The sequence below is a fragment of the Poromitra crassiceps genome (genome assembly GCF_964638095.1).
Source record: "Poromitra crassiceps genome assembly, chromosome: 1".
In the NCBI taxonomy this organism is placed as follows: Eukaryota; Metazoa; Chordata; class Actinopteri; order Beryciformes; family Melamphaidae; genus Poromitra; species Poromitra crassiceps.
Window position 1 is genome coordinate 16,159,412 of NC_139623.1, and position 23,444 is coordinate 16,182,855.

Consider the following 23,444-nt stretch of genomic DNA (forward strand, 5'->3'; position numbering starts at 1 on the left):
TATATATTATATACACACACACACACACACACACACACACACATCATACAAACATAAATACATGTACATGTATACATGCAAAATTGATAAATAAAACATTATTGTAATCAGTATCATGAGTGAAGGAGGGAATATGTGAAAGATGAATGGAAGAGGATTATACAAAACCAGATTATGACAGGACTGAAATCACATGAACATGAATGTGTCAAGCGTCTCTCTTTTATTCTATCTTTATCCATCTATCACTTTTCTCTATTTATCTATCTTTATTTGATCAATTCCCTCCTATACAGTAACAGTCTTTATGACTCTCCCACTCTCCTCCATGAGAACCACCTTCCCATCCTCCCTCTGCTCTCGTGTCCTCTCTCTCCTCCTCTTCGTCAGGAGGTAAAAGGCCACCACGCTGCCCACCACCCCAAAACTGACACCCAGGATCACCCACCCGAGCCCCAGCAGGTGAGAGGTGCTTCCCTTGTCCCGCTGCGACTGGTCCCACAGTCCCAAAGCCACTACGCTGAGGCCAATCAGAGTTCCCCAAACACCAAACGCCATCATGCAGGATCCACAGGACAGCTCGGCACCGCCGGTCACCACGGTGATGCCTGCCACGGAGACCACCCCCCCTGGTAAGGTCACTGCCTCAGACCTGGGGTCATAGGTCACAGCGGACATGGAGGATTGCAAAGCAGAAGGATCCAGCGTTTCCAGCTTTGTTTTCATGGTTGGTTTTTATTCCGATCCGATGGTGCGCTGTGGCTTCCTCTTCTTTCTTCTCAATGCTCCTGTTCTCACTCCTTCAGTATGACACACAGTTGTTGGTTAGGAAACAGCCTAATAATGGCAATTCAGCATTGGTCATTAAAAGGGGAAACAGCACACATGGCCCTAGATTATGTGTTTGAAAATTGGTTTCAATCAAAAGCTGAAAAACTGATATTTTGGGGTGCAAGGCCAGGTGATATATGTCTCACTTTTTACCCACTTCCATTGGAACCAATTTAGAGTGGATATACGGTAGTAGATTTGGGTGCTTTTTTGGGATTATTTTTTAATTAGTTGGATGAATGTAATATGAAAGAGCAGTAAACTTGCTTACCCTGACAAATGGATGGGTAAACGATTACAAAACATAGACAACATTACAATAATTCTAAAAAGTGATAACTTTACAGTAGCAAAAACACTGGATTTTATTAGGCGACATTTAAAAAACAAATCAATTGCTTACCTTGTTGAGGCAGGAGTTTAGCGGGTCAGTGGAAAATGGAGTTAGATGAATGTCCTCTAACCTCATAGAGATGATTGACTCCAGATGCAGGTCTATTGTGGGACAGGGATGTGAGGCTGTTGACCTTCTCTATGGTCAGACAGTGTAGAAGTGGAAGTATGGGACCCGCTGCCCGTTACCTTTCTCAAGTGCGTCACACCCTGAGGCCTCACAAGATGCTGGGCACAATTGTTAAGATTGCTGTCATCATTTGTTTGTTCCTCTCATTCCTTGTGTTCGGTAGGAAAGTCTCGTCTGTCATTAAGCCTCATTATAACCCATTAGCTGGTATTTATCTAGGAGCAACTCCCTTCCTCTTTTCCTCCCTCTTTCGCTCTTAAGATTTGGGTTGTGTCCCACTGAGGCAATTGTTTGGGTTTGGATTCTGGAGTTTTGTTTATCTTTTTTAACATTTTCCCTTCCCGCTTTCTCATTTTTCTTTTCTTCGATAGACAATTGCAGATTAGATTCCATTTTGAGCGGTTTTATTTCTAAGACTCTAGGACCCGAGGTGTATTACTGCACTTAACCTTGTCACTATCTTGAACTATGATTGTGAATCTGAATCTTCTTGTTGGAAAAATTGCTTGTTTTGTTAGTGTTTCCTCCATTGTTGTGGAGAAAATGGCAAAATATCCCAATTTTTATTGAACCCTTCATTCTAGAAAAAAGGCAATATAGAACAAAATCCTTTCCCCCCCATGGATTTATTTGTATACATCACGGCACATAAGAATGAGTGGATATGATTCACTTCAAATGTGAAAACGGTGTGACAACAAGTAGGGAAGTGTAGCATATTATGTCAGAGTGGAGGCCAAGCAATCTCACAGGTTGATGGAATAACCCAAGTGATGCTTGATACAGTTAGTTAATAGGCTGTGATGCAGCCAATGGTGAGTCACTGACATTGATTGATGGTGATGTTTTTAGGTTTGTTGATTTGTTTTGTTGTTGAACTTTCACCTGCTGTGCTTATTTTAACATGTATTATTATTAGAGACTTGTGATTTGTGACTCCAATGAGGTTGCAACAACCTGAGTGTCAGTTTGGTAACTGTACACTGGTAAGTGCTTTAGATGCCAGTTCACAGTCTGCCAGACATCCACATTGCCTGAGAAATGCCTCACAGATCTAGAGGCATAGCCTGATATTCAGACTGAATTGTCAACTCGTAAACTCATTTCCATCTTCAGAAGAAGAAGAACAGCCAACTCCACAACTCTGAAGGTCTGGAGCCAGGCTGCTAGTAGTCTGGGCACGCTTTTGGCCATGGTAAACCAAGGAAACGGGAAACAAGTGCGCCAAAAAAAATCGTCTTTGTTGCCGTTAGCTTGACGCAGCGAGGTTACGTTAGCTAGAGCCTGAGAAAAAAAAGCTTCTGTATTGGCTTAATTAATATGTGATATTGTAAATCTGCGATGTTTCTACAAGAACTTGTTCAAAAACGTTGTTCGGTACGTCCATTTCTTATTCAGTTTCCGCTGCTTGTTTCCTGTCTAGGGCGGGCTCTAGGCCGGAAACAGGCCGAGTGACAAAATCCCTTGTAAACGGAGGCCAGGCTCTTTCTCGCCAAGAAGAGCCTGGTGACGCGAGGTTAGGCTACTAGAGGCAGTCTTCCCTCCATACATCTCCACCTTCTCCACGATGAGGAAAACAAAACTGAACACAAATCCACTTGCTTCAGCTGGCTTTGAGCACAGCCTGGAGTAGGTAGGGGTCAAATTTCAGGGCTTGTTTTGTGAAGGGGAGGGGCTAATTCCATCGGCCATGGCTGTCACAGGATAATGATGATGGTAATTGGCTAAGTGTTGGGCTAGGATGGGACAGATCGGGACAGGAGTAATCCAATAGATGGACTCTCTGACCGTATTTATAGAGCAAAGAAAATCCTGCTGTAAAACAGAGACATGGACAATAATCGTAAAGTGTAATAGGCAGAGGAGTAAGTAAGTTACGGAAAAATGCTAGCTGGGCAATGTTGTGAAAGTATATGCTTTTTCTATATCCGCACCCCTGATACGAAGCTCTGCCACAGCCTCTGCCTGCATGCTGCATTAGTCTGTTTGAAACAATGGTTAAGACAATCCATTCCAGATAATACTTTCAGTCTAATCAAAGGAGGCACAAAGCCAACAGACTGATGACAGAAATGCCAAAGTGTCATGCGGCCTTACAAGCAGTGCAATGGTGGTGGAGAGTAAGCATGGACACCATGTACAGACTAGAGCAATGCCTGAATGATTACTGGGGTATAGACTATAAAAGCTCATAGCCAAGAACAATTAAGGCAAAGTAACGTGTGTGTGTGTGTGTGTGTGTGTGTGTGTGTGTGTGTGTGTGTGTGTGTGTGTGTGTGTGTGTGTGTGTGTGTGTGTGTGTGCGTGCGTGCGTGCGTGCGTGCGTGCGTGCGTGCGTGCGTGCGTGCGTGCGCCAGACCAGTCTTTAGTCTATCAGATAAAAGAAAATGGAAAGCATTCCAGCCTCAGACCAAACAAGGCCTGGCCTCTGAGGGGGAAGAAGAGAAACATCATTTTGGAATGAAGGTACCCAGCGAAACAAAGCTCTGATGACAGACAAGTGAAGGAAAGGACAGCATCATCAGATAGCTACAGCAGGAAGGAGGCATGGACAGAGACAGGAAGGCTGACAGGGTCAATGATGTGAGGGGCCTGGGAGCAGAGGTGTGTATGCCATGATGGGGGAGTCTGTGCACGTGTCACAGCTCAACTCCTTGGACAGATGGCAGTCCAGAATTAGTTGTCAATGGTCACCTAAAGCCACTGATAGGCTGCTGACCGATAGAGAACCTGTTGCTAGATTTGTAAACCAACATAGAACCATGTTGACAAAGAAGATGTCTGCTAATCTGAGACCAGTAATGTTGCCCAGCCATCCTAGATTAGCACTCAAATTCTCAACCGGTGTCTCAACCACAATTTAGGAGGACACTGTTGAAAGATCCTCTGTCGATAAAGATGAATAACATTACTTTTAGGATATTATTATGTGAAAACTCATGATAGATGCTCATGAATCAACGCCATAGTGCACACACCAATGATTCATCAACACCGATGTAAATACAGATGTAAATAATTTAATAGAAAAGAATGGACTCAACACTTTCATAGACCTTTGCAGCAGAGAAAAGATGAGTTAGAGAATATGGGGGGGGGGGGGGGGGGGGGGGGGGGTGATTTCAGTTTATTCAAAAGCTCAGCCCCCTTAAATCTGGTATTAGCAGAATTAAGCTAGTCCTTCGCAGTGGAAGCCTATTTGCCCCTTGCCTCCTTCTATCTCTGACTCTCCTAGTGTCCAGACAGTCAAAGCTCCATCCGTCTTCTATATCACAGGTAGGTCTCTTGGCTTTTTCTACGCTCTTGACCATACTGATAGTGTGAGTAATGAGTCATCATTTCAACATTTCACAAGTGGTTTATATATCATTTTGAGTTTGACCATGTCTTTCAAAATTACTTCCAGGATTATTTTTGGCCACAGAACTCAATAGGACAGAACAGGCCTGGAGGCAGAAAGACATTTTGGACAAAGGAGAAGAAGCGGAAGGGAACTGCTGAGCTGCTGCAGAGGGACATAAATAATCTATAAAGACACCAAGTGTCCCAGTTTGCCAAGGCACATTTTGGCAGAGCCGGCACTTAACTCTGTGTGGAAACACTACAATCCACAACCATGGGAAATGCTACAAGTAGCGCAATATCAAAGGAGATCCTGGAGGACCTGAAGCTCAGCACCAAGTTCACTGAGACTGAGATCTGTCAGTGGTATGAGAACTTCCAGAAGCAGTGTCCAACTGGACGCATCTCTCCAGAGGAGTTTGAGCAGATCTACACCCGCTTCTTCCCAGAGAGTGATGCCAAGAGCTATGCACGGCATGTCTTTCGCTCCTTTGACACCAACGATGACGGAACACTGGACTTCAAGGAGTACATCATTGCTCTACACATGACCTCCACAGGGAAGACAACGAGGAAGCTGGAGTGGGCCTTCTCGCTGTTTGATGTAGACAAGAATGGATACATCACCAAGACAGAAGTGACAGAGATCTGCCAGGTGAGGGGGGTCCATCATGTGCTGTGATGTATGATGAAGACCAAACTATTGAGTCTTTTGATAGTTCTTATTTGAGGAGGATCAGGATGGCATAGGATGGTGTGGATTCAGGGCATGTTTCACAAAATATTGCAGTTGGTGCCAACCTGCACACTGTAATGTTCTGACACATTCAATACATTTTGCTTCTTAACATCTATGGCAGAGAAGAATGTCTTATAAACATGTATTTATTTTATACTCGACATTTATCACTCTCTCAAAGGCAAACTCAAAGAGTCATATTTTGACTAAGAATGAGAAAAAGTCATATTGGCTGTTTTGATCTTTATTGCAATGCTGACATAAACCTAGAGAGCATCAGAGGTCCAAGTAATTTCCTTAAAAAAAAATCTTAAATTGTGGTTCCTGAAAATAGCGGTTCCTGAAAAAAGGTGTTTTTCTACAACATCAGAGCTAGATCCATTTCAGATGCAGCTCCATTTCCTTGGAAAGTGTCCATTCCTGTCATGGTACAGATGGCGTATGGGCCATGACCGGTCCCTGCAGGGACTGTCATTGGCAGATTAAACAACGATAAAACAGAAACATAATTCAATATACTTAAACCTAACTTAATTGAACAAAACTTAAACCAATTCAACCTCTTAATACACAGTCTAGATATTAGTTACTCTCTAAAGCAATGTCCCTTATGGTGTAACAAAGTTCAGTGCTCTGGTATGGCAGCCGAAAGGCCTTCTGCTTGGAGCAGCAACTGGACATGGCTGCCACTGTATGTAGGTCCCAGTCCTAATTGCCAGCCCATTTGAGCCTCCCAATCCTGATAATCTATCTATGCGCTTACAGGTTTAGCCCTCAAACAATGTCGGCAATTCCACTCTTAAGCAACGCTACTCTGGGCCTCGTCCTGCCGTGCTTATGGAGGGACTACTCATGAGCCAACACGATCATTGTGTTTTTCATGCTAGTTATAATCAGTCAATTATTTTCCTATAACCAAAGTTCAATTTGATCGGTGATGGAAAGTTTCTTATCTTCTGATTTAAAACAAATTATATAGACTTGTAAGAGGTTTAGACAGATCAGCCAGCAGAAACCCAGCTGGCATTGCAGTGGGATTGACTTCCTGGCCAACTGGACTGTGTCCATAATGCGCACACACAGTGTTTATAACCAAAGGCGCCACATTTCAAAGCTCTGCCAGATGTTAAAAAACATACAACAAAATAAGATCTGTCATAGTATTTGTACACTCTGTGGAGAGGTGCATCTTAATAGATCTGTCATAGTATTTGTACACTCTGTGGAGAGGTGCATCTTAATAGCATAGGTAAAAAAACACATCTCCTAAATGATATAGACAGACATGTGTATGGTTATTACAGAGCAATAATCCTGCAGATCTCATGTGTTCTGGTATGAAGCAAAGATGAGCAGTGAAGGCAATAAGTCAATAAGGAAGGGAGGTAGAAAAGTTCAAGTTGATCTTTGACTTGTATCATCTGTCCGGCTCTGGGCAAGGGAGATACATGCAACTGCTTGGCACAGATCTGTTTGTTTCTTTTTCTTTTTCTAACTAATCAGTACATCTGCAATCTCCCAGTCTGACCCAGGCTATGTACAGTATGAGATCAGGAGGGCAAGATGGAGGGACAGTGGGGAGAGAAAAAAAGATAACGTTTTATGTGTTTGTCCTGAGTCTTGGCTCTAATCCATGTTCATCTGGTGTCTTAAATGTGGGGGAGTGTTCTGTAAGTGGGCCTGGGCCTGGGCCCAGTTGCACAAAGCACCTTAGGTTAAGATGTCCGAGTCAGAGTTAAGGTGTCCATAAAATAGAATCGGCTGCACCCTTACATCTTGTGCTTATGTTTTTCTTAAAATGTTTAACCTTATGGAGAAGATTTAAGGGTGTTTTGTGCAGCTGATTCAATTTTATGGACACCTTAACTCTGACCCTAAGGGAAATCTTAACCTAAGGTGCTTTGTGCAACTGGGCCCTGACCCTAAAGTACACATATTTACAGTCTGATTGATAGTAGCGCCATGCAGCTCTCTAAAAAATGACCCAGGCCTAGAATGTAATGTGGACTGAGTTTAAATAGTCATGGACTTTGTATGTGTAACTGCTGACAGCCCCATAGGATGGTAGCCATACTGTACAGTATATAATGGCATGAGGAGAATGCATTACTACATACAACCACATTATGCGTAAGCTTCACTTCCATTTGATCGGGTTTTATTCAGCCAATTGACACAGAGTCAGTAAGGGCTCATAACCAGAGACAGACTAGCCAACAAGGCTGTCATTAGGAGAAGATACTGGCTCCTTAGCTCTCTCTAGTGGTCAAGTAGGTCACCATCAGGTGTGATTTAGTAAACGACAAGCTCCCACAAGACACTTATGGCCATTATGGGTTGTGAGCTTCCACAGAAATGTGTCATACAGACTAGTTATTAGTTTGCTTACATTTGATGCATGTACTCTGTCAATGTTCCATACATGATTTGCGAGAGATGCTGCAGCATTATCACACATGTTATATGTACCCTGTCCCTTGCCCCTTCCCAGGCCATATTTAAGCTGATCCCAAAGGAGGAGCAGGCCAGGCTACCAGAGGATGAGAACACACCCGAGAAGAGAGCCAACAAGCTGTGGGCCTTCTTTGAGAAGAGAGACCACGGTAAAGGAAATCACACACATGAGCTCATACACACATACAGTACATTGTGCCCCTGCAGTGCATGGCAGGTTATCTTACCATGTGCTTATGGGGGGGGGAGAGAGAGAGAGGAGGAGTAAAATTAGGTGCTCTTATACTCGAGCAAGCTCCGTGGGGGTGGAGCTCCACGAGTCTCCGGGAGTCACCGTGCAGACCTCGCGCTGGGGCAGATGCTATTATACTCAGAAAGTGATCAGCCAAGTGATCAGCATGTATTGTACAATGGTAATAGTGAGAACAGCCCGTGAAAAGTCGCAATGAAACGCTATTATGTGCAGTACTGAGTGCGCTTTCACTCTCAAACGACCGCACATCAGCACATGAAGGAATCACCAAACTTGTTTTTACTGAAAGCCGTTTTACTTCTCAGCCCTGATTGCCTACTCTGTGCTGCTTTTAATCTCTCTCAATAATGCTCTCAACACAACACATTTACTTGGTGAAATGACTAAAAACGAACAGTTGCAAATCAAAGTTTATAGCCTACCACATGGGTCAAGAAATGTGGCGAAAACACAGCTCAGTGTTCAGGGCTCAGTGGCTTGAAAGCGGCCATGTTTGGAGAGAAGCCGTGCGTTGCTCGCGCTGTGAGAAAAAAAATCAGGCACACGGCGAGCGCCCGACGCAGGTAGCGAATAAACACGCCCAACAAATTTACGTCATTTGACGCGCCCGGCCCTCGCTCCACCCCCGCGCCCTTCACGGCAGGGTGAGCATAATACCACCTTAAGCCCTTACTACCTTTCCCCAGCAGCTGATCCTACACATAGGATTACATTTTACATGTGGTCTGCTGAGGCTTAACAACATACAATAAATCCACCTGGAGGAACACCCCATGTTACAGCATCACTCGTGTCATGCAAGGTTTATTGTGTACCAACCAAACACGATGTCATCTAAAGCCCCCCCCCCCCTTCCTCTGAACTGTGTTCCATGATCATGTCTTTAATGCAAGTACACCCACACATAGGATACAACCGGATTTCTCAGATAAGATCACAGACTCGGTCCTTACTGTATTTAACTTCACGGCTGTCCAATTGCTATCTTATACTTCCCACTGTAACATCTCTTGTTCTTTCTCTCTTCCTTTCAGAGCGATTGGCAGAAGGCGAGTTCATCAAAGGGGTGATTGAAAATGAAAATGCTATGCGTCTTATTCACTATGAACCTATCAAACAATAGTCAGCCCCTCTCTTCTCCCTGTAGACTCTTTCCATGCTTTCTACCCTCTCGTTCTCTCTGTCTCTCAGCCTCATCGGCTCTGTTCTCCCTCCTCATGTCATCCTTGCAGATCCCTCCTTGTAAATATTTTCTTGGTTATACTTATCTTTTCAGTAAGAAGAATTCTTTGTTACATTATCTTACTACTGTTTCTCAATGCATTTATAGCCTATATTAAATTGAGGCATGTATTAAAACTTATATTTGTACAGCCAAAAGGAAGATACTAACAAGATTGCATTTATGGTAACTAGCCTGGTGTGATATGTATGCATGCTGGGGAAAATAACCCATAAAAAGTAATCTGTATGTAATTGATAAATGTGTTTTTAAAATGTGCTTCTATTGGGGACCTTTAAACAGCTCAAACATGATGTTAGCGCTGGACAAGTATTATTCCCTATTGGCAGCTGGTTGTAGCTTGACAGCCCTGAAATGATCTTACTGGTTTTAGATAAAGTGCTGTACTCCACACACTGTACAAGGAATTAAAGGTTTTTATCATAAATCTGTGCTTTGAAAATTATTTAATATCTAGCCCAGAAAACTATAGATTCCTATTTGACCTAGAAACACTGTATACAATAATGTGGTAGGTTGACAGAAATCTAATTGATAAAGTGATGCATTAGGTCATGTTTTTTCAAATGCATTTATCCCAGACAGAAAATCCAATATGATTTCATATGACAGTACACCCTGCAGCGCCCCCAGTGGCTCACCTGGTAGAGCACATAGATGATTCAGTAGTACACCCTGCAGCGCCCCCAGTGGCTCACCTGGTAGAGCACATCACAAAGGCTTAGCCTTTGTCCTTCATGCTGCCGGCCAGGGTTCAAATCCCACCTGTGGCCAGGCGCGGACTGCATAATCGGGCACGTCGGGCAAATGCCCGGTGGCCTGGCCTGGCCTGGATTTTTTTTTTTTTTTTTTTTTTTTTGGTGCCCGCAGTCAGGCCACTCACTGAACAGCAGGCCAGGCGCCGCCTACTGGTTTACTAGTGGTTTTATTACTTTATGCAGGGTTAAAGTGGGTGCATCTCATTGTAAAATTGGACTCGGCCCAAATTGGGCTTCAAACGGCCCAAATCTGGCTTCAAACAGCCCAAATTGGGCTTCAAACGGCCCAAATCTGGCTTCAAACGACCCAAATTGGGCTTCAAACGGCCCAAATCTGGCTTAAAACGGCCCAAATTGGCCTTCAAATGGCCCAAATTTTTCGCCGCCGCCCTTTGGATGCCGGCACGCACGTCGGCCCGTATCGGCCTGGCCTGCTTGGTATCTAATGCCCGGCCTGAATTATGATCCCAGTCCGCCCCTGCCTGTGGCCCTTTGACTCATGTAATCTCCTCTCTCCCTACCTTCCCTGTCAAACTACTAGCCTCCTATCTAATACCCCCCCCCCAATCAATAAAATAAAAATACACTTAAAAATGTATAGCCTGCAAACATTTGATGGAATTGGGTCACCAATAGGTACATTTATGTTTGCATTTATAAATGTCTGCCTGGATGATAATGAGTTGGAGGGAGAATATCAAATAAATTAATATCATTTCTAAATCAGAATGATTCCCTGAAAGTGTGCTGTTTTGTTGTGCAGACTGCACATTCTTGTGTGTGTGTGTGCGTGTGTGTGCATATGCAGTTTCCTAAATTCCAACTCATTCCGTGAGCCACCCCTTCACATGCCATTCGCCTCATCTATTTCTCCTCCAACTGGGGATTACTCTCATAATCTTCTGTTCAACATCAGAGAGCAGACTTTTCAAAACCTCTGTCATCTTTCTGTCTCTATGTGTCTATCTTATGGGTCTGTCTGTGCATCTGCAGAAAGTGTCTATATAGCATCTGTTAACATTGCATCAGAATATTCGATCTGCCAACATTGTGACAAAAGAACATGGACAGAGACGCATCCATGCAGTAACCGCTGAATTGACTTCACACTAACAAAGATTGACAGAGAATCAATAGAGAAACAGACTCCGCCCCTCTGTTTATCTGACAGGAGAGAGAAGGAGTGGCCTAAAGTTGAAAATGAAAGTGGCTTGAAAGTCCCTCTCAGATAAATGAGGCTATATTGTACATTTTCTCTGCAGGACGCTCTTCTGTCGGGTATTAGGTGTCAAAGGACCCATTCAGTCAAGGCAGTGAAATGACAGAAACAGTAAGGTGACTGTCCTCATAACACATTACAACTTCAGCTGAAGATATACCCATAATAAACACACATTTACATAAAGAGACATATCACTTTCTTATTAGGCACTGAGAAATAGATGAGAAACATGCAAGCCATGCATGTCAGTCTGACCTACATACATTATCGTAGCATGTTGATATGTTTTAAGTTCATTAAAAGTCAAAATGGAAGAAAAGAACAACAGGGTCCAATATCTCTTGCTTTCTCATATTGATCCTTGTTCAGCAGCGTAAAACAAATGTCTTTCCTTTTTCCGTTTTTCAGCCCTTAGAGGTTCGATCCCCTAACAGGGAGAATCAACCCGGACGATGGCCTCATTCATCTCATCCATCTCCCTCTCGCAGTCCTCACACCCCTCAGACCCACAGCCCCCTACTAAAACCAGTGTCGGTACATCCCCGTTTCCCACTTCGACCACACTTCGACCATCCGTGGCCCACGCCACGTCCATCATGCCGTCTGGACACTGCAGGAGGCCACTGACAGAGTAGAGCCCGCCCCCTGGTGGAACAATCTCATCATAGGGCGGGGCGTGAGTGGCGGCTCTCACCTCCTCCAGACGGAGCATCTGTTTGCGCCGGAGCTCGATGATGGTCTTGGTGTAGGAGTTGAGTGTGACCACTGCAGCCCCCATACAGCAACTGAAGGACACCCAGGCAAGGCTGAGAGGAGAGGAGAGGAGAGAGTAGAGAGACACATCATCATTATCTTAAAGTGCAATGTTATGCATGCTTGGTCTGGATAATACAGACACGTAGTGAGCATGTCATCTGTAACGGTCAACCACCTACGCAAAAGACCAGCCGTAGTCCCAGGTCTGAGGCCTCCAGTCTTTAGGGCCCACAATAACTGTCATCTGAAACACTGTGGTGTACATCATATGGGCCACCATCCCCAGAAGACCTGCATGGGAGATGGGGGGACATGAAACAGAATCAAACTGTTGTGTGTTGCATAAAGTGGAGGACCAAGCAAACAGAAGAGAAGGATTTGAACGAGAGAGAGATTGAATATGTTTGCAGAGGGTCTAGAGAGGAGGAGGTAGATATAGGTGATATATAGTGTACATCAGGGGCGGTTCTAGGCCGTTTTTGGGTGGGCTTTAGCCCACCCAAAAATAGTCTCAGCCCATCCAAAAAAATAGAGGCAAAAAAACTTTTTTTTTTTTTTTTTAATCCCTCTCCAAATCCATGGTGGTCATTAGTAGCAGTTTCTGACTACACTCAATGTGCTGTGTGCATGTTTCCCCCCCCCCTCTATGTTCTTAGGGTGGGCTGAGACAAAAATTTAGGGGGGTTCAGCCCACCCGAAAAGTTTCTAGAACCGCGGCTGCGCCTCCATCTATCTGCCTAATCCCACATCACTTCACACAGGTCACACACACAGTAGGCTACAGCAGTGAAGTGGTCCTCCACAGTCCACACAATCGTTCTCCCCACTCATGATCAATGAAACTGAGGTGAGCATTGAGCAGTCAGAGTCGTTAGTAGTTACTTAATTAGCGCATATTGATATGCAAATTAGCACGTAACGTTGTCGTAGGCTAAACAAAAGAACTTGTCGCTGTGCCTGCCAGACAAACAGGTGGACTGGAGGAAGGTAGGTAGGCTACCATGGCACCAGCCAGCCATGTCATGCTAGCTCGCAGTAAGCGGGTGTAAATGGATGTGATGTTTTTTGAGAAACATATGGGCATAAGTGACAAACATTTTCAAACGGGTCCCTTGTTATCTGAATGAAATTAAGCCCTTCAGAATCGCAAGTGGCTGCTTTACACAGCCTGTCTGATGTGATGATGACGATAGCTTAACATGCGTGCATGGCATCACTTATGTCTTGCTGTGATGTTAGTTCAGTATCTCAATAAAAGTTCTTACAGGCTTGTTATTTCCCTCTAAGGCAGGGATGTCAGAGATACGGCCCGCGGGCCGGATCCGGCCCACGGGCAGGTTTCATCCGGCCCGCGAGATGTTTTGGAATATTAAAAAAAATATATATATATATTATTATTATTATTAAATTCGCACCCCATTATCATGAACTACCTGTGGCTAATAAGCAAGCTAAGAGTTCATTCATAAGTTAATTAACCTGCACTACAAGGAAGTATGTCAGTAGGTCATCAGGTGTAAACAAAGCCGCCATGATGCCACGCTGGAATTGAATCGCGCATTCAGCTACCTACCAAAAAACAAAAGAATCAACAAGATCAGGCGCGGACTGCATAATCGGGCACGTCGGGCAAATGCCCGGTGGCCTGGCCTGGCCTGCAAAAAAAAAAAAAAAAAAAAAAATTGTGCCCGCAGTCAGGCCACTCACTGAACAGCAGGCCAGGCGCCGCCTACTGGTTTACTAGTGGTTTTATTACTTTATTCAGGATTAAAGTGGGTGCATCTCATTGTAAAATTGGACTTGGCCCAAATTGGGCTTCAAACGGCCCAAATTGGGCTTCAAACGGCCCAAATCTGGCTTTAAACGACCCAAATTGGGCTTCAAACGGCCCACATCTGGCTTCAAACGGCCCAAATTGAGCTTTAAACGGCCCAAATTCTTCTGACGCCGGCACGCGCGTCGGCCCGTATCGGCCTGGCCTGCTTGGTATCTAATGCCCGGCCTGAATTATGATCCCAGTCCGCCCCTGAACAAGATGCTGTCGAAAAAGAGAAAGGTTGACACGGAATGCAGGCAGTTTCAAGAGAAATGGAAAGAGCAGTATTTATTTTGTGAAGTAAATGGGTAAATGAGTCGAATTGATTTTAGTAAAAAAAAAATCCGGCCCCCATGAGGTCTCAGTTGAACAAATCCGGCCCTCTACCTAATATGAGTCTGACACCCCTGCTCTAAGGGAGTGCAAGGCAGATATTTAAACAGCCTTGTTTGTGTACAGTACCAGTGGCATGGGAGTAATAAAAAGGGATTAAGGACCAGGACCCCTGGTGGTCAGTAAGATGGGCTGGTTGAGCCAATGTTAAAATGATCTTTATTTATTATTTATTTTTGCTTTAAAACTATTTTTTAATTTTCTGCTTAAAGTTCATGAAAAAAGTGGCATTCTTGTTTTTTCACACAATAATTTCATAATACCATTTGTAATGCCACCGTTGTAGTGCTGTTGTTCAAAATTAAAGTACATTTTCTCAGATTTATTGGTGTCTTTCTAGTCACACAATTTAATAGTCAGTGTTTCCCATACACTGATCTATTTGTGGTGGTACACCCTACATAGATTTTGACCCCCACAAATACTGCCACATATTAATTTCAACTAGTTGACTGCAAACTCCTGCTTTAGTGCTTACAGTATATTATTATCTTGTCGGAATATTATTCCAGCCAATAAGTTATGAAGTTCCCTTTTGATTTAATTTTACTTTTGTTTTGCCTACAAAGCAAAATGTTACTTTACTTGAAACTCCCCTGAAGTGATTTTGGTATTATTTATGCAAGCATAATTCTACCATATAGTAACCTGTATGCAGAATATATATAGTATATATAGGGAAACAATTATTTTTTCATTGCTGTAAAACCACAGAACGGTAAAGAAGATATTGATGTGTGTAGTTCTTCATAGATCTAGTCTCTTCATTTTGATCTCAAAGTGCGCCAGTTTGATCAATTTTTACTTGAAACTGTACAAAATTTTCTTCCGGGGGGGCATGCCCCCGGACCCCCCTAGGGGTTCTGTGGTCCATGACCTTTGGGTGGGCTGAGCCCACCCAAAGCTCTGATGCTAAAACCGCCCCTGGTGTACATTTAAAGGATACACTAGGTCTCACCTGATAGCGCAGTACAGATAGCTGCGTAGGCATTGATTTTTAGTGCGTGCATCTCCTTATGGGAGCACAACACCTCCAGCCACATCAGTAAGAAACCCATCCCCAGCAGACCAATGTATGTAAACTCTGAAATGACTGACAGCCATAGCACACCTGTAACAAGTGAAAACACACACACACACACACACACACACACATGCACACACACACGTGAACATAAACACGGTGTTCATGTTCTGCCTATAGAACCATGAACTGTTTACAATGACAATATGTGTCACAGGCACAGAGTGACATGTTCAGACTGCAGCAGAAGACTGTCACGTCTTCAACACAACACAACTGACCGTGTGTTTCCCCGGGGGTTAACTCTATAAAGCTGCGACACTTCTCACCTGCCAACAAAGTTCAGAGATGTGAACACAAATTACACTAGGAATGAATATAGGATTTATGGGTCTGAAAACCTGAACCTGGGGGGGATGACAGGTGAACAATTATTGTGACCAAGTGCAAGACCTACTTGTGTGTGTGTGTGTGGGGGGGGGGGGGGGGGGGGGGGGGGGGGCATGCGTCCAGAAACATGCTTTGTAATCTCACCATCGCTGTGCTCCTCACAGCTTTCCCAGAAGCCGGTATGGAAGTATCTGAAAGCGTACTTGTCCTCCCCCGTCTCCCAGATATAGTGAACTGCGTTGGTCAGTTGCCTCTGTCTGATCTTGGCCAACTCGTCCCTCCTGGCCGGAGACAGCGTGCGGTTGGAGGGGTTCTGAGTGGGACTTTCTGTAACAGCACAGGAAGATGGCACTGCCACTGAGGAAAGCAGAGCAGACAGTGACCCTCACACTCCCAGCAACACCTATGCGCAATTTAGTCTCCAGTCCACCTGACTTGCATATCTCTGGAAAGTGGGAGGAAACCGGAGGACCCAGAGGGGTACCCCCCCCCCCCCCCCCCCCCCCCCACCCCCACACACACACACACACACACAGACCATGCAAGAGATTCAAGATCCAAACCCTGGACCTTCTCGACAACCATTCATCCGATCGACTTCACACTTGGCAGGGGTGTTGCTGCAGGAAGTGTAGTGTTGGATTTGGTGCAATTTGGACACGCTTCAATCTTCTTATATAAAATTGACAAATGGGCAATCTGTTCTGTTTGTTTAAATTTTTGTCCCACTGATGATGTCATAGGCAGTGTGACATCACTGATGTCATCAGTGATGTCATAAGACTCCCTGATGTCATCAGTGATGTCACAAGACTCCCTGATGTCATCAGTGATGTCACAAGACTCCCTGATGTCATCAGTGATGTCACAAGACTCCCTGATGTCATCAGTGATGTCATAAGATTCCCTGATGATGTCATCAGTGATGTCATAAGACTCCCTGATGATGTCATCAGTGATGTCACAAGACTGATACTGTCATCAGTGATGTCAAAGAGCACTGATGTAAACTTAAGGGGCGCACACACACACGCGCGCATGTAAACTCAATAACATTTTGTGAGGAACACACGCACGCGCACGCCCGCCAATAGAGGAGGCAAGGCTGCGCAGGGGCTGAGCTGCGTATGCAAGCTGCAGGGCCAGCTTGGCGAGCTACAGGACGGGCGAGCCCATGTAGCAGGCGAGCCTATAGGAATCGAGTGGGCGAGATGCCTAGTATGAATAAACTTTTTTAGACTAAACAAGCGAAGTCTGCAGCTCTGTCGTGTGCGGGGCGAGCAGTGCTCTGCATCAGCGGGGTAAATGGGCACTGCATTATTAGTCATGGGACATTAATTAGGCTAATTATAATTGGAAACAGGTGTTTTTTTTATAAATATAACTCACACACTAGCTTTGCCATTATTAAGTATTGCTCTGATTGTAGTTATAAAAGCTAGTTCCAGATAGTTTTCGGTTTATCATCATTGCAGCTGCAGCAGTAGGAGTACATGAGGAGTGTCATCCGGGTTTCAGTTGACGACAGATCGCAGATGTTGTGCTCTGTTACCATGCCATTAGTTTTTGTAAACAGAATCCACTCCAGATCCATGCCAGGTTTTCTAGCCTGCACAAAAGATGTCCAGATAGCTGGAAACTTCCGTGAAGACTAACCATGATGTAAAAAAGAACACCTGTGCAAAGAAAGACAACCTGCTGTTCATGTTTGAAGTCTTTCAAGGCCAAGTAAGTGCTAAGTTAGCCGCAAAACGCGACTATTTCACTCGAGTACCTCTCCCATCATAGTCGCGCTCGCCCGACCCCTTTATCGAGGGAAAGTTGCACATTTAGCGATCTACAAGCTTCAAACATGCACCAATCACTAATATAAACTACGCACCTTGTTGCCACGGATGTTGTCGAGCAGGCCGCGCTGAGGCCGCGCTTTGTTAACTCGTATTTTAAGAAAGTTTGGGTTATTTGTGTGTCCGGAAACATTATTTTCCCTTCTCCAACGACTCTTCTTCTTTTTTGCTGCTCACCGGTTCAACTGCTCAACTGCGCCACCGCATCATGGGGTATTACATCATGTGTCAAGTATGGGGTTTGCCCTGTGTCGTTCTGTCAGTCACAGGTTTCATGATGCGGTGGCGCAGTTGAGCAGTTGAACCGGTGAGCAGCAAAAAAGAAGAAGAGTCGTTGGAGAAGGGAAAATAATGTTTCCGGACACACAAATAACCCAAACTTTCTTAAAATACGAGTTAACAAAGCGCGGCCTCAGCGCGGCCTGCTCGACAACATCCGTGGCAACAAGGTGCGTAGTTTATATTAGTGATTGGTGCATGTTTGAAGCTTGTAGATCGCTAAATGTGCAACTTTCCCTCGATAAAGGGGTCGGGCGAGCGCGACTATGATGGGAGAGGTACTCGAGTGAAATAGTCGCGTTTTGCGGCTAGTGCTAAGTCTGCTAACGTTAGTCAATTGTTTCTACCAGGTTATGTAAGCTTTTATTTGTGTACTTTTCTACAAAGCGCTGTGTCTCAAACTCTCAATGGTCTCAAACACTTGACTAGGGCAATACTTGACTAGTCCTCCTTGTGAGCGTCTTCTACCGGGGGTCGTCTCCCTCACTGTAGCGACTACTAGGCTACAGTGTATCTTGTATTCCAGAAGATGAAAATGTAGCAATAGTTAGCGCGGTTTAGTTAGTTTTAAGGTTGGATATTCGACAGACCCTCCGGATCCAGCAGTGTCCAGTGCTGCCAGCCGTGCCAGGGGTTACCGAGTGGCTTGGAAATTGAGTTTTTTGACACTCTGTCCTTGCCTTGGAGTAAAATGACTTGGAGGAGCATAGGGCTAGGAGGGACAAAGCGAGGTGTAATTTATTTATTTTACACGAATATTTGTGACTCCAGACCAATGCAGAATTGTATTGCTACTGGACAAATAAGACATACCCTCTTTTTCTTGGATTTTATATGAAGGCAAATCATTTTGATGAAAATTCATATTTTTTGGGCGTGGCCACTGGGGGGTCGAGTCGAGAAGATAATAAGAGATATAAGAAGTCTGTCTGTTACCCCGAAAAAAGAAAGTGGCCAGGTCGCCGATGACAGCATTGTCATCTATGACATCACTGATGAGATCACAAGGTTGCCAATGATGTCACAACGAGGACATTTTCACAATTGCTCGAGCTTGCAATGTATATATTTAACTAAAGAAAGATAACTATGTAACGGTGGCCAGTGGGTAGAGCTGCGCATTAAGTAAACCTCACTCTGACACCTCAAGAGAGCTCTAGCAACAGCTGGTAGGGCTCATGGGCATTAGCCTCCTTGCTAGAGCGTCTGCCTCCCATGCCAGAGGTTCTTGGTTCAATCCACAGCTGCATTGGGGCTATAGAATGTCAGCTTGTGTAACAATGTTATTCCTGTGTTTGCAGAGCGGACTCAGCCTAGCTTTTACCTTTTAGAATCTTGGATTTCACCCCAACTCAAGCTGGGCTAATGAAGTTTTGAATCCAGAAGCAACCCCAAAACACACCACCTCATCATCACCTGATGTCTTCTCTTGCCAGTCTGTGCCGACATGCAAGAGAAATCACTGACGCTGACAGGAACAGGATGAAGATGGTCTTCAGCCTCTGTGACGTGGATAATGATGGCTACCTGAGTAGGGAGGATCTGAAGATGGCTGTGGTGATGCTGTTCGGTTACAAACCATCCAAGTCAGAAACTGACCTACTCATAGGACAAGAACGGCACTCCCAGACAACGGGAATCTGTTTGGAGGGGTTTGTGACTCTTATGGTGGGTAAGCTGTCGGAGGAGAACCCTCACCTGAAGATCAGGCAGATGTTCAATGCCTTTGACGTGCGCTGCCGCGGCTTCCTCACACTGGAGGACTTCCATGCGGCCTTCAGCAGGGTGGCTCCTCGTCTGCCTGAAAGGACCGCTGTGGAGGCTTTCCGGTACACCGACCAGGACTCAGACGGCCATGTTAGCTTCAAAGACTTTGATGCTGTAGTCAGCTATGGATGGGCCAACCACTGACTGACCTGGAATTATTTTTTTCTGATTTCCCCCCCATTTTCTTCCCAATTGTACTTGGCCAATTTTCCCACTGCTGCCCCGGACGCTGCTCCACCCTCTGCCAATCTGGAGAGAGCCGTAGACTAGCACCGTGCTTCCTCCGACACATGCGCAGTTGCCAGCCACTTCTTTTCACCTGACAGCAGGAAGTTTCACCAGCAGGACGTAGCACGTGGGAGGATCACGCTATTCCCACCAGTTCCCTTCCACCCTGAACAGGCGCCTGACTATGACCTGGAACATTTTATTAATTGTTGGAGCTTGTATTAGTTGAATATGGTATTAGTTTATTTTAGTGACTGATTGTCTCTTGCGATTATTCTCTTAAGTTAGATTTGATATGTATAAAAAAGTGAGGATGTTTTTCTCAGCATTTGATTTATTGATAGCTGTTGAGATTGGATTTTGCCAAAATTGTTGTAAAGAAAATTACCTACCCCATCTTTAATTTCAATGGAATTAGGTCAGACAAAAATATAAATTAGGCTAGACCATCAATTAAGGGCCAGTAATATATCTATTATATAAAATTGAGTATGTGGGCGATGTTTGTTTGTTTCACGTTCTGTGTCTGGCCGGCCACAGCTATGCCATTTTAAGTGTGATGATCGGGCTGAAACTTTCATGTGGTGTAAAGGGCACCAGTGCGGGTGACCTGACAGAGCCAGATTTTTTTATTAGGCTAATTAGCTAATGATGTGATGTCATCAGTGATGATGTCATAAGGGCGCACACACACACAAAACGAGGCATTGTGACAAGACTGGTCAGTGATGCACACACACACACACACACACACACACACACGAGGCAATGTGACAAGACTGATTAGTGATGTCATAGGGGGGCACACACACAGTGTGTGTGTGAGAGAGAGATGGGGGGGGGGGATTATAGGAAGCCCAATAGGAAACAGAATCCCATTTGCTGCTGCATCTCAGCAGCTATTCCTGGGGTCCATTCAAAATGTTACATTGTAGCGATACATTGTGACAGTACAACCAAATGAAACCAAAAGACTATGTGCACTTAGAGTGAGAGAGATGCAAAATGGGCGACACAAGAAAGCCGTGAGTCTATGCATCGCACCATGGTCTGAAAAGTAACAAGGCCCTGCGTTTTACAGTCACATGCACCCTGGTCATTCTAAATCAGTTTTACAGTCACATGCACCCTGGTCATTCTAAATCAGTTTTACAGTCACATGCACCCTGGTCATTCTAAATCAGTTTTACAGTCACATGCACCCTGGTCATTCTAAATCAGGCCTAGTGGCATGAGGCATGATTACATCCACTGACTGCTGTGTAATTGGCAATGTGTTCTTTCTGTGGAACTACAGAGTACACAAAGTGCACGCTGTCAATCAAAGTTGATTTCTTTATAGAGTAATAGAGCTGTTAATCTCAATGTGGATTAAGCACATCTGTTGAGGAAATAAAGACCAGAGAGCAGACTATAGACCATAAACCTCTGGAACCATCCTCACACCCCACACAGATTAAAGCCATAATCCAGTTCACTGCAAGACTAAGGTACGGGCAAAAAGAGATCAAAACATATCAAGCAGCCAAGTACAATGGTTTTACTAACAGGTCAGAAGCATTCATCCAACCAGAACCAGAATAGTTCTAGGTATTGGTTTTAATGCAGGGACTCAAACACAGTGCAAAGATCATAACAGTAAAGGCCAAGTTGTTGGTAAAGTCAAAGTCAGGCGGGTGCTTTCTGGACGTTCAACAAGGTTTATGAGAAGATGAATGCGGCTGTGATCATGGCTAAAGTGATAATTAGACCACACACACACACACACAGACGCATACATACATAAAGTACATAGCCTACATATATTGAGGGTGTATACAGCACTACTGTATGTATACACACGCTCAGTATCCCCTTCATTAGGTACACCTAAGTACTGGGTAGGACCTCTGTCTCCACAACAGTTTGAATTATTTAGATCATTGATTTAACAAGGTACAGAAAACATTCCACGTGATGACTTGATAGCATCAAGGAGTTCCTGCTGATTTTTCAGTGGCACAAAAGGGGCCTAATGTTGACCATGACAGCATTACAGAGGCACCAGCAGCCTGTACTGATGACCCTTTGATGACCTTTGTGTTCAGCAAGATAATCTTCACAAATGAGGAGCACTGTTATGATTTTCAAAGCGTTGTGTTTTTCTTTTAAACAACTACATTTTCATCAAACACATCTGCACATCTCTGTTGTATTTGCACATTTGTTATTGCCTGTTAGCTAGAAGGAAATCCTAGCAGGGTGGCTGTTTCTGAGATGCAAGTGTCTGTGTGAGTCGTGGGCACCAATGATCATATCGCAAAGTGGCCAGAAGTCTTGTGGTTGCCATTTCTAAAGTTGAGTCTAACATTGACTGAACCTCTTCGACTCGTCTGCATGCTTTATTTATACATGGACACACTGTCACAATGCAGGGGCGAGCTGTTCAGAATGGAGAGGTGTAACTAATAAAGTGGATACAGGAGAACTCCTGTGGTATGTATGGGGAGGTGAAGGACGGTGTATGACAGTGTGTCTCAGTACCTGTGGTGTAAGGCTCGCTGTTGTTCTGACCACAGTTCTTCATTTTGACAGGCGAGAGGCAGAGGGGCTTGACCACCTTGTGGGTGCCCTCACACCAGTAGGAGGTGCAGAAGGCCAGGATGGAGAAGGCCAGAGCCAGCGTGGTCAAGGTCAGGGAGAGCAGGGAGCGAGAGCGACGGGACATATGCTCCAGCATGGCCACACAGGGGAGGGAGGAGGCAGGACAGAACGTGAGGTATTGCACGTGGAGATCAAACAAATGGGACAGTGGGTACACGGGAGGACAGATGTTTTGGCAAGGGATGAGCTGCCAGGGTACAGATTAAATGCAAGGCAAAGATGAATGTGATGTAACAGTACGGAGAAGATGAGAAAAACATCAGACAAAAGAGGAGGACGAAGGGAGAGAGCAGATGGATCAGAGGAAGGAACAAAGAGGGATTTAGATGGACGGTGAATCACACTAGGAGAACAAAGTGGGATGCAAAGACATATGGCAGCTTTACTGTCTTATCCTATTATTGATCCCCGGAGTTACAGATGTGGCCTCTGACCTTTAACCCTAACTGATCTCTCTGTCAGAATGTATTAGATCAATGTGGCTGATATGAAAAGCATAAAGTCATTAAAAATAATATGATATATCCCATGACAAATCAATGATATTGCATGACAAATGCAAAATCTCAGTGGCTTAGTACATCTAAAGTGGGCAAACAGAACATCTTCAGAACCAATCTATCACCTGGCAAGACAGTGGTTGCATGAAACACAGGCAGCTACAGCCAAGGTGTCCATATGGCAACGTCTAGCTTGGCTGGGTATTCTTGGGGTCAGGATGGGTCACATAAGTTAAGGACAGTAATGCATACTGTCCTGCAACCCAGGTTCATTTCTAACCTGCTCCCTGATGAAGACACTGTAGCCTGACGCTGCTTCTCACTGCACTCCTCTACTGAACCTTAAGTAGAAGACAAGACAGAGGGGATCTAAACAAGAGATTACTTTTTTGATGAAATTATGGATAAGCCGCACATCTCAATGAAATGTTGCTAG

General features: G+C 44.6%; 3 protein-coding genes across 3 annotated transcripts; 2 read left to right on the forward strand and 1 right to left on the reverse strand.

Moving 5' to 3' along the window:
* Nucleotides 1-4,970: 4,970 nt before the first annotated feature.
* rcvrn2 (recoverin 2) lies at nucleotides 4,971-9,265 on the forward strand (the record flags this gene model as incomplete). Its single annotated transcript, XM_083644376.1, has 3 exons — nucleotides 4,971-5,351; nucleotides 7,927-8,038; nucleotides 9,177-9,265. The coding sequence occupies 3 exons, from the start codon at nucleotides 4,971-4,973 to the stop codon at nucleotides 9,263-9,265; spliced, it is 582 nt and encodes a 193-aa protein (XP_083500502.1).
* Nucleotides 9,266-11,792: 2,527 nt separating this feature from the next.
* LOC310787338 (germ cell-specific gene 1-like protein) lies at nucleotides 11,793-22,584 on the reverse strand (the record flags this gene model as incomplete). The annotated part of the gene is made up of 6 exons (XM_083648729.1): nucleotides 11,793-12,171; nucleotides 12,301-12,412; nucleotides 15,289-15,441; nucleotides 15,636-15,683; nucleotides 15,889-16,071; nucleotides 22,389-22,584. 6 exons carry the CDS (start codon nucleotides 22,582-22,584, stop codon nucleotides 11,793-11,795), a joined length of 1,071 nt encoding a protein of 356 aa, XP_083504855.1.
* efcab11 (EF-hand calcium binding domain 11) lies at nucleotides 19,359-19,781 on the forward strand (the record flags this gene model as incomplete). The annotated part of the gene is made up of 1 exon (XM_083645039.1): nucleotides 19,359-19,781. The coding sequence occupies one exon, from the start codon at nucleotides 19,359-19,361 to the stop codon at nucleotides 19,779-19,781; it is 423 nt and encodes a 140-aa protein (XP_083501165.1).
* Nucleotides 22,585-23,444: the final 860 nt, after the last annotated feature.